Source organism: Bubalus bubalis, chromosome 20, assembly GCF_019923935.1.
Source record: "Bubalus bubalis isolate 160015118507 breed Murrah chromosome 20, NDDB_SH_1, whole genome shotgun sequence".
Taxonomy (NCBI): domain Eukaryota; kingdom Metazoa; phylum Chordata; class Mammalia; order Artiodactyla; family Bovidae; genus Bubalus; species Bubalus bubalis.
Genome location: NC_059176.1, coordinates 45,850,156 through 45,862,376, shown reverse-complemented (window position 1 = coordinate 45,862,376; position 12,221 = coordinate 45,850,156). Strand labels below are relative to the sequence as shown.

At 42.1% G+C, this 12,221-nt stretch overlaps 1 protein-coding gene across 12 annotated transcripts in view; it reads right to left on the bottom strand.

The window, feature by feature from the left end:
* The window catches only part of ADAMTSL3 (ADAMTS like 3), a 379,251-nt gene that overhangs the window by 100,811 nt on the left and 266,219 nt on the right, over window positions 1-12,221 (bottom strand). For all 12 annotated transcript variants that reach the window (XM_045163811.1, XM_045163808.1, XM_045163813.1 and 9 more), the window contains 3 exons: window positions 8,843-8,972; window positions 562-754; window positions 289-468 (listed from right to left, as the gene is read on the bottom strand). In XM_045163811.1, coding sequence (XP_045019746.1) covers window positions 289-468; window positions 562-754; window positions 8,843-8,972 — 503 coding nt within the window. The remainder of the gene's footprint in view (window positions 1-288; window positions 469-561; window positions 755-8,842; window positions 8,973-12,221) is intronic.

Here is a 12,221-nt window from a genome sequence, read left to right as displayed (position 1 = left end):
TGACTTTGGTTCTCTCAAAAGACAGAAGTCATGGGACTTGGTGTAGGAGAAATATGATGAGTACAGATTAAGTAATATTGAGTAAACACAGAAAATGAATCATTATGGGTGGGTCTGGAGCAGGGCACTCACACAACCCGGAGAGTAAATGTGTCCTGAAATTCTGTGTCCTGGACATTCCACTCACATCAAAGGAGCCCCAGCTCTCATCTGAGGGAGGACATACTGAAAGGCTGAAAGGGAGGAGGAACAGAAAAGAAGGGGCTGTAAAGTTGGGATGGCCCTTACCTTGGACCAGTCTCCCACAGTCCAGTGTGGAGGACAGTCTGTCCTGGCACAGGACTTACGGGATGAGGCCTTGGGTCCTTGGCACAGTTCCTCGGAGAGATTCAAGAAGCTGCCATCCGTTAAGAGCTGCCGACAGGTGACCCTGCGATTCTGCGTTCCCCCTCCGCAGGTCCTGGAACACTGGGAGGACACAAGGAAGTGAGTCCACGGGCTCAGCCCTCTTCGGTTTAGTGAAACACAGGGCTCTTATGATCATAAGCCTGGCAGCCATACCTGCTGCCACTCTTCAATATGCCAGCTAGGAGGGCAGTCAAACTGGTTGCATGCTTGTAAGGCATGGGGTTTCTCATCTCTGCATTCCTCAGGTGGGGAGGGGGACTCCCCAGGGTGCAGGCAGTATACTTCTCGAGTCTGGATGCCAACACCACAGGTAGCTGAGCAGGGTCCCCAAGAGCCCATGTGCCACCTGTACCAAAACAACAAGTGGGCAAAATTCACTGTCCAGTGGACTCAGTGGGACACCCAGAGCATGGACAACTGCACGCTGCTCTCTGGACTTCCAGCCTCCACCCTCCATATCCATAGCATCAATAAACGCAATTAGAGTGCAGAAATACAATGTTTAAAGGCAAGACATGTCAGAAAAGTGCTGAAAGATTTCACCTGTCTAGGAAAGTCTGGAGTGAAAGAGAAGCAGATTTCTCTCCATCCTAGCCTACCACCATATATCATTAATAAAATCTTGGTTTTGTTTTGAATAGAGCCCCAAAGCAAGGATGATTTATATAAGGTGTCAAAAGAAATTTTAAATGCTTAAAAGCACACTTCAGGAAATTTTTAGGGCACCTGGATTCATTATTTGGAATATCCCTAAGAAAATTCTTTTATGTTAGGATTGGATTTACAGCACATATATATACATAATGTGATTCCTTTCCAATAAGATCTCGGAAAAATCAGGTTTTCTCATGAAACATCTGCAAAAATGAAAAACCAGGGCAGTTGCTTTGGGTACATATTTCCAAGTTGCCTTCAAAAATGATTCTCTCAATTCACGCTTTCGCCAGAAGTAGAGAGAGCCTGGCTTCTACAGCCATACGACCGCTGGACCGTATCATTTGAAAAAGGCTCTGCCCATCTGATGGGTGAAAAATTGTATACAATGATTATTTTAAAACTTGTAGATATTTAATTATTAGTAACCATGAATCTTATCCCAGCTGTAAAATATTTTTCTAAGCTCCTGGCTTATCAAAAAGACAAACTTTAACAAGAATATAGAGAATTTAATAATATATTTGAAAATTTTGATGAAATAGATAAGCTATTAGGCAACTACAAAAAGTTCATCTGAAGAAAAGGACTAGATTGTGCTAATTTTGTGATTAAGTTCCTACAAGTTTATAAGAAACAAATGAATTCTTATGTTACTTAAAATGTTCCAAGGTAAAAAATTGGATTAAAATGTAAAGAAAACTTTTGATTATAATCTATGATTATATATTCTTAATTTTAAAAAGAGAGAAATAGAAATTCTAAGTAACAAGCATATTAATCAAAGGATTAAAATAATACACAGTATGAACATTCATTTGGAAGGACTGATGTTGAAGCTGAGGCTCCAATACTTTGATCACTTGATATGAAGAGTCTACTTATTGGAAAAGACCCTGATGCTGGGAAAGATTGAAGGCAAAGAAGAGGGTGACAGAGGATGAAATGGTTAGATAGTATCACCAACTCAATGGACATGAATTTGAGCAATCTCCGGGAGATAGTGAAGGACAAGGGAGCCTGGGGTGCTGCAGTCTATGGGACCGCAAAGCGTCAGACACGACTTAGTGACTGAACAACAACAGCAACACACACTGTGAACTGAACATTTGTATCCTTCTCCAAACTCCAAAGATTCCAAGAATATTTGTATTATTTTCCAAATTGTTCTTATATTTTAACATCTTCTGTAATAAATTCATCTTTCATTTGGCGAATCTGTGAACTATCTTCATTAGCATTAGATTTTTTTCATATGCTTTGGAATGTCATTTTGCAGGCTCAACTGGAAGGGGTTTTCTTTCCCTCCACCTCCCTTAATCCTTTTCTCTGTCTCTTAACCCTTTCTTGGTTTGCCTCCACCGAGCCCTCGGGGGTATCCAGGCTAGAACCAGGCCCACGTGGATAATGTGGCGTAGAAGCACTATGAAGAACTGACGACCCAACCACTGAGCCAACAGGTAAGCCAGGGCTGGATCTGCTCCCAGGGCTCTATTGTGTCTGTCCTTCATCTTCACAGGTGAGCAGCTTCAGGTTGTGGTCAGCAGCAGCTTTTCTTCACAAAGAAGTAAGGAATATGGGTCCTTTTCCATGAATTAAAAGAAAGATGCTCAGTCTCTGTTACCCAGAGGATCTGAACTCTCACTGACCCCAAATGCTGTGGGGCTAAAGCCCAGAAGAACCATAGGTCCAGTTCCACTCACCACTTCCCTCTTCTGTTCCTTTCCCAGCCTATATAGTTATTTTCACTGTTTCCTGGGTGTGATGTTTCCCTTTTTTATACTGTAGCTATCACCGATCTGTATTTAGAGCAGAATGTGAAATTAAAACATGATCTGAATTTGAAGTATATTCGTTAACCTATTAATTAGACTGCTAGTATATAAAGTTCCAGTAGCTTTAGGGGTGAGGAAAATCACCAATAGTAGATACTCTGACGACAATCAGACCACACAGCTAAAAATTAGAAGGTTTTGTTGCACTATTGAAACAACTCAGCTTAACTATGTAAGTTAATAGGAGCAACTTTGGGATGGTCAGTCTTTCAAGAAAGTATATAACTACTAGAATTGATCGGTGACATAAGGGACTGGAAGGGGAACCATTCTTACAAGAAACAGGCAACAATTTCTTATTAAGAGACAATGAACACAGCATTTTTTGTTTTAATTCAAGACCTGGGTAACAAGTTGGTACAGAAACATTTTACTCTTGGCTTTTGTCTCCCCACCTCCCTGTCTAGCCATGTTGAGTCCTGTCACAGAAGAAGAAGGCTCTTCTTGGACTAGTGGAACCATTATGTAACCCTGCCCGTTTCTCTCTCCTGGAAAAAGCAAACTCCATAAATAGCAGACACTCAGCAGTTAAAGGACAGACCAAAGGGAGTAACCCCAGAAGAGCAAATAAACATACAACGCCCCACCTTGGAGAGTTCAGGCTAATACATCAAACACATTTGCCTCTGGGTAAATAAAGATCTACTGACTGTCCAACCCAATCTCACTGGTAAGTTTCACCCTGGGGTGATATTTTACTGCTATTGCCCTTGGAGTCAGTAAATATTTGTATGGAAAGTATTGTGCAACACCCTGTTCCTGTTATTCCTACACCACTGGTTTCTAGAACCTAAAACATTTTTGTAAACTTACCTTTATTTTGGCATCAACCCTTTGTCTCTGCTGGTTTTTTTCCAAAATAACTCTCAACCTTCAAAAACTTTATTAAACTTGCAACTTTGAAATGAGGAATAGTATTTCTCTTCACATAAAAACAGACCCTTAATTTTGCACAGTGGCCAAGATATATTGTGTGCTGTCTTATTCCCAGCATGAAAGCTCTGTGGGCAAGACTGCTGAGGCAGATTATGTGCAAGATCCCTGGCCGAGGCTGAGTGATGAGGAACCTGCTCGTGGGCTAGTGCAGGAATAAACCAGCACGTTCCCTTCAGGAGCATAAAGGGACAGTTTCTAGATCTGTAGTCAGATCTTGCCCCAATTTGGTGAGCAAAGGAAGGATGGCACTGCAAACCAAGCTCAGCCCTGCTTGGCTTCCTAGGCAGGTCAAGCAGAGGCTGGTAGTCTTATAACTAAAACAAACCCTGAGCATTTCAAAGGACTCATGAGTAGACATGAGGATAATTGCAAAAATACTAGGCAGAGTCCTGCAGATGTGAGCGAAAAACGCAACCTGAAGCATGACTCAACAGTGAAAGACTAGAGCTGAAAAGGACCTTGGTGATGATAAAGTCTAACACCTTTCATCAACATTCAGATGAAGAAACTGGGCCCTAAGAGCCAAGGGACATGTCTGAAGTGTCCTGATCGAGGCAGAACTGGCCTCTACTCCATGCTCCAGATCCATTCCCACTTCTCTCTGCACTGTTAAGACACATCCCTATCATGTGTCCAAGGTTAGGATCCCATTTCACACTGTTGACTTCATATACCAGGGAGCAGAGAGCCGCTGATCACTTTTATGGGAGAGTATTAGCTTATTTCATGGATAAGGGCTCCAGGCAGAGGGCCAAGACCCAGAAGGCATGAATGAGCAGGAGCATGGGTCAAAGTGAATAATTCAGTGTGGCTGCTGGGCAAGTTCAAGTTCCTCTGGGTGTGTGTGAATGAGCATGTGTGTGTGTGTGTGCGCACGCGTACACGTGCTGTGGTGAGGTGAGAGAAGTCATGACAGGAAATGTGGTTCAAGAACCTAAAACCAGGGTCACCAAGGACTTTATCTGCTCTCATGGGTTGAACTGCTTTCTTCAAAATGAAGCTGAAGTCCTAACCACGAGAACTCATAAATCTGAACTTATGTGGAAATAGCATCTTTGTAGATGATAGAGTTAGGCTGAGGTCATCAGATGTTGGGCTCTAATTCAATAGGAGCAGTGTATAAAAGGGGAAATTTCAATGCAGAGACCTACAGAAGGAAGATGCTATGAAAACACCCAGGGGATTTCCCTGGTGGTCCAGGAGTGTGGCTAAGACTCCACACTCCCAATGCAGAGGGCCTGGGTTCCATTCCTCATCAAGGAACTAGATCCTACCTGCCACAACTAAGACCTGGTACAGCCAAATAAATAACTAAATATTATAAAAAAGAAAACACACAGGGAATGCCATCCACAAGCTGCTGCTGCTGCTGCTGCTAAGTCACGTCAGTTGTGTCCGACTCTGTGTGACCCCATAGACGGCAGCCCACCAGGCTCCTCCGTCCCGGGGATTCTCCAGGCAAGAACACTGGAGTGGGTTGCCATTTCCTTCTCCAGTGCATGAAAGTGAAAAGTGAGAGTGAAGTTGCTCAGTCACATCCAACTCTTTGTGACCCCAGGGACTGTAGCCTACCAGGCTCCTCCGTCCATGTCCATGGGATTTTCCAGGCAAAAGTACTGGAGTGGGTTGTCATTGCCTTCTCCCATCCACAAGCTAAGGACGCTCAAGCTACCAGAAGTAAGGAGAGGTGCACAGAACAGGTTTTCCTTCTGAGCTGTCAGAAGGAACCAACCTTGACTAGGGGTTTCCAGACTCCCCATATGTGAGACAGTGAACTTTGTTTAAGCCACTCAGTTTATGGAACTTTGTTATGGAAGCCCAAGGGAACTCATACATATGGCAAAGTAAAGACTGTGGCTTTTCCACAGGGAAAAGGAAGTCATTGGAGGGTTTTTTTGTGGGAGTTTACACAGCCATTCTCCAGTTTAGAAGACAGTTTCACAGTCATAGGTGTACATATGGATCAGAGCAGGAAACACTAGAGGCAGGACTCAAATTTTATGATAAATGGTCAGGGACATATCTAATTTGGACTCAATCCAAGGATGCTTTCAGATTCACATGCAGGCAGGCTTTAAATGGGTGACACTCAGATGAATTATGGCAGGCTAGCTATTTTGGTTAAGGTAATTAATTAAAAATTTATAATTGATTTCAATATCTCTACTTTTGTTCTCCCCATCCCAGGGTTTGAACAGTCTCTTTTAAGTGTACATTTTTTTTTTTTTTGGCCATGCAGTGCAGCATGTTGGGAATCTTGGTTCCCCAACCAGGGATCAAACACACATCCCCTGCATTGGCAGCTCAGAGTCTTAATCACTGGACCACCAGGGAAGTGCCTAAATGTAAATTTGATTTATCAAATGCTCCAATGGCTTCCCAGCAACTCTCAGGATCAAGTCCAAATGCCTGCCATGGTCCTACTGTCTGGTCTCGTCTCTGGTCATCTCCTGACTTCCTTTCTGTCCAGTTTCTTGAACACACCAATTTCTTCCTTTCCTTGGGACCTTTGTATATACTGTTCCTTCTGCCTAGAACACTCCTTCCTCTACGCTTCCCCTGGCCAACTTTCACTCCTCTTTTACATATCAGCTTACGTAGAACCCTCAGGGAGGCCTCCTCTGAATGCCTGCACCCAATCCTCAGTCCAAACCAATCTACATTAGGTCCTTATGCAACTCTTGTTCTTGAGACTTCTTCTGTTTCTTTATAGCATGTATTATAATTTAAGTAATATACTTACTTATGTTTAACTCTTCCTCCTACCCCATCCCAAGACTCAAGTTGAAGGAACCAAATTAAAAACCTTGTAGAGCATGATTCCAATTTCTTGGGACAATAGGTTGAGATATTAAACTATGTTTCTCACCTCCTGCATTTCCCCTTGTCCTTCACCCTGGTCAGACGGGTAGTTTCCATCTCACAGAGCCTCAGCGGAGGGATGTGGTGGGGGTGGGGGGAGGAGAACAGAAACTAGCTTCTCCAAAAATATCTAAATTATTGCTTCTGATATTAGATTAAGAAAAAACTGAGAAACATAAGATGAGTAATTTGGATTCCTAAGGTTTTCAATACTTAACATGAGTGCTATTTCCCCTGAGATAAAGGGGATGTTCCAAATGGACAGAATCTCAGCATCACCTCCCATATACTTGATGTTCTTGGAGTGCTCTGGATAGACTTGCTGATACAGTGGGCATCCTGACTCCCAGTTACATGAAACCTTCTAACACTCCTACTGTGTTGTGTCTTCTGCCATTTTCTACTAGTATTCTGGTGTGGATGACTCTGGAATTCAGTAAACCTGGGGGCAGAAGTGGGAGATCTAGGGAAGAAGATTTCCCTATGCTGTTTCTGGGCCTTGCTCACCAAAGTAACTGAGTAGGTCTTTACTGCCTAGTCTCAGTTGAGTACAGCACAATGGCTCTAACGTAAGTCAAGAAGTTCCCTGAGGACTTCCCTAGTGGTCCAGTGGTTAAGAATCCTCCTTGCAATGCAGGGGATGCAGGTTTGATCCCTGGTCAGAGAACTAAGATTTCACATGCCTCAAGCAACTAAGCCCACACAGCAACCACTGGGCCCTTGCACCACAACTAAAGAGTCCATGTGCCACAGTGAAAGATCCCATGTGCTATAACTAAGACCCTACACAACCAAATAAAGATATATATATATATATATATATATATATATATATATATATATATTTAAAGGAGTTTTCCATATTTCCTTAGCTGACAATCTAAGTCAGAAATATAGTAATGGATATAAAATGCTATGCCTGGTTCCCTGTAGATGTGGTCTCCCCAAGGATGAAGCTGGCCTCCTCCAAGACTGAGCAGGTTAGAGACCAAGACCCACAAAGAAAGGACCCATGTGCAGGACAGAGAAGCATGGATCTCCAGGATGCCCTCACTCACTGGATCCTCACCACCAGCACCCTGAGACCACCAAGACAGGACTTTCTTCCTCACAGCCAAAACATCTCATGGAATCAAAATCAGAAAGATCAAGAGACTTCCACAAGCACAAATTATTTCCTGAATAACCATAAAAATCAATCTTTACTCCTGGATGTAACAGACATAATAAATGTCCTCAATTGCTTAGAATCCCAGACATAATTAAACTTACCTTTAGTGAATGCACGTACCTAATTAAATGGGTGATATAATTACTAAGAGGCAGAAAGAGAATCTGGCAATGAGGAAAAGAGGAGGTGACTGGGAATGAGCTTTCAACTTTTGGCTTTAAATATATCACAGAAGAGGGGTCAAGATTATACAGGTAAAGGACAGAAAAGAGAAAAAACTGGGGGCTGGATTTTGGAATGTCTTGTGAGAAACTAGTGATGCTGAGTTATAATCTTCTGGAGCTAACAATAGCCAGGGACAGAGAAATATGAGGAAAATCTATGCTTCCTTCTGATAAAAATCCCCAGCATCTTATAAGGACTTAAGAGAGGAAGCAGATTAATTTTTAAGGTCAACCTTTCAGGCCAAGGAGACCAAAAATAAGCCAACATTGCCCACTCTTTGGGGACTCTTAACAGTACATCCCTTAATCTGAGATCTCTGGCAGGTCAGTGGGAAGGGTGAGAACACACTGGGGTGATTTCTAGGTAACAAGTAGGAGATCACTCAGTTAGTCCACAAATATGGACTGAGCACCTTCTGTGTACCTGTGCTAACTTGACCTCAGAGCCTGTGTTCCCTGATGTGGCTTCAGGCAAAGAAGTACCCCTGAAGGGACAGACATGAGACAACAAAACTGCTGAGCTCATGGTGTTGCCAGCAGCACCAGTTCACATTCACTCATGTATGATGCAAACAAAAGGCTGGGTAAAGGGGATTCCCGCTTAACCTGGCAGTATTCGTGTATCTTAGTGAGAATCTGGCTGGCACATAGCTTGAACAGAGAAGGCAGAACTCTGTTCTCCTTGGGTGACTCCCCCGTCAGCCTCAATACACATGCATGATTCTCTGCAGAGAGCAGAAGACCGCACGTACCTGGGCGGGCAGGGCTCTGTGTTACAAGCCTGGCTCATCGCCGGAGGGCGGTGGACCATATCACACAAGGTGTCATTGACTGTCTGCTGGGTCTGCAGGTGTAAGCACACTGCAATGGCTTCTTGATGGCCTGGAGGTTGGAAAGAGAAAAGAAAATACGCAAATGACTTAGAATGACTCATTGTGGGGAAAAAAGAAAACAGGGTCTTTGAACCCCTCATTCTTAAGCCACTGCCCTTTTGACTGTATTGCTTGCCTGCAGGATGCATTGCAGGGTCCACATGGAGCAAATGACTGTGCCTTTCCCAAAGTCTCCCAGGCTCTATTATTTCCTCTGTCACTTTGTAAACTCCCAAATGGTCACTTTGAGATGTCAAGGACCACCCCTGAGACCCCATCCACCGTCACACTGATCTGCGTTTCAAACACACTCAAGGCCAGGAGTTCCTGCAAATGAATCATCCACACGCTCCTTCCAAACATATACAATAATTTCCCTAAGAGGAATTTTCATATCAGCTCCTAAAGAATAACACTTTCTCACATGAGTGGAATCAAACAGTATTTGTCTGCGCCTAATGTATATTGGACTGCAAAGAGATCAAACCAGTCAGTCCTAGAGGAAATCAACCCTGAACATTCATTGGAAGGACTGATGTTGAAGCTGAAGCTCCAATGCTTTGGCCACCTGATGTGAACAGCCAACTCATTAGAAAAGACCCTGATGCTGGGAAAGATTGAAGGCAGGAGGAGGAGACGACAGAGGACAAGATGGTTGGATGGCATCACTGACTCAATGGACATGAGTTTGAGCAAGCTCCAGGAGATGGTGAAGGGCAGGGAAGCCTGGTGTGCTGCAGTCCATGGGGTTGCAGAGAGTTGGACATGACAGAGAGACTGAACAACAAATGTATATTGGGACGCATTTTTAAGGTTAACTTATAGCATGGTCAAATTCATAGGGTCAGAGAGTACTTTGGTAGATGTTAGGGGCAAGATGGGGGCGAGTAAGTGTTAAATGGGGACAGAATTTCAGTTTGTGCTCAGTCGTGTCTGACTCTGTGATCCCATGGACTGTAACATGCCAGGCTCCTCTGTCCACGGGATTTCCCAGGCAAGAATACTGAAGTGGGTTGCCATTTCCTCCTCCAAGGGATCTTACTGACCCAGGAATCGAACCCTTATCTCCTACATTTCCTGCATTAGCAGGCAGATTCTTTACCATTAAGCCACCTGGGAAGCCCCTTTTGTACCCAAAGGGTTCGAAAATGCAATACAGCCAACCAGCTTCCCTGTTCAAATACAAACTTTCATAGGCACATTTTTCCTTTGAGGCTAGACAGGTCTGTCTGACTCCAAGGCCCAGTCTCAATCATTATTTTGTTTGTTGAGACAAATTTTTTAAAAAAAGATTATTGGGAAATCAGAACTGAGCAAAATATAAATCAAATTTTGATGGAAAAAATCAAATAAAAACTGTAATAGCAACCAACTATGCTATTTGAAATATGCAAATGTATTCAGTTTCATGCAAGAATGTGTGTTCCACATTGTGGTTCTTTTTCCAAATGCCATGTTTCAATTCAACCATTTTACAATATTTCGCAGAATACAGTATGGACCAAAAGTATATATAAAATATATATTCGAGATGTTGAGTTCTTTTCCCTAAATTTTCTTTGCTTTCTTCAGTTGTAATCTTATGCTCCTGGGCATAGTAGGATGCAGTCTTAAATCTCCATGCATCTTCCAATGAATATTTTTTTAATAAACACTAACCTGAAACATGAACAGACACTGCTACAACTATAACACTGCCACAATTCTAGCTCAGGCTCCTCCCTACAAATGTTGAACTCAGTGATTTTACAGGGACACAGATGTTCATTTGCTAGCAAGTTTTATTTCTTTTTAATATGAGAAAAATGCAGTTATCTTTCACATATATTCTAATTTATAACCAGAATTATTTACAAAATACACTTGGAGACTATTTTGGAACATGAGTGGGTGGATCTGAAAGCACCAAAGTTACCTCATTTTAACCATTTTTATGGAATTTCACAATAGTTGTGACAAATTAAAGCAAGTTTACTCAAAAGAATATAAAAGTTTAATGAGAGATTTAGGATACTTATTGAGGTGGAATGTATTTTCCAAAGATGGCCATGAGACTATCTCCCGTCTCTCACACTGAACCTATGACATGACTTCACCACTTTCCACTTCAAGAGGGTTGAGCAAACCTTTATCCTCAAAAGAAAAAAGTTATAAAGATAAGTTTACTTCATCTCATTTTTAACAAAATTTGGACAGTAATCACAAATATGCATTTAGAAGATATAAGATAAATCAAGTGTTGAAATTTCAATTCAATTTCTCTAATAAATCCTTTGGTAGCATGAGGCAACATTCTTCACTTCACTGTTGACTTCTGCAATGTCATAATACGAGGGTTATTTTATTTTTTGGCAAAAAATATCTAAAGCCTACATCAAGAAATGAATTAATAATTAAAGGATAAAAACACAGACGCTAAGAGGGGAAGCAGAGCCAATAAATGAGCTAATACATTCTCTTTTGTTGGTTTAAGGTTAGTTCAAGTTGGGTTTCTTGCAAATAAATCTTGACTAATTCAACATGCCAAGTAACATATCACACACACACACACACACACATTAACACACACAGAGTAAGAAATACTCAGAGCAACAACAACAACAAAATCTACAGTCAGAACCTTTAAGGTGTTGCTGCTGCTGCTGCTAAGTCGCTTCAGTTGTGTCCGACTCTGTGCGACCCCATAGAGAGCAGCCCACCAGGCTCCCCCATCCCTGGGATTCTTACCAGTATTTAATATAATAAATTACTTTTTAAAAGTTGGAAAATGATTTGAATAAGAAAATTATGTTTATATAATAACCAAATGGCCTTGGCCCTCAGAAATAGATGCAATATGCTTTTCTAAGCAGAGGAACATTAACAAAAATTGATGTTACATTAGTCTATAAAGAAAACTGTATTAAATTCCATAACCTAGAAATTATGTAGGCAATATTCCTTGACCATAATAGAGTCCAACTATAAATGAAAAATAGACAATTAAAACCCCCAATCCAAACATCAGAATTTAAAAATAATCATTTCTGATAAGTGGCACTAGTGGTAAAGAATCCACCTGCCAATGCAGGAGATGCAAGAGAGGTGGGTTCACCCCTGGGTGGGAAAGAGCACCTGGAGAAGGAAAGGGCAACCTGCTCCAGTATTCTTGCCTGGAGAACCCCATGGACAGATAAGACTGGTGGGCTGCAGTCCATGGGGCCACAAAGAATCAGACATGACTGAGTGACTGAGCACATACACACAAAACTCTTAGCTT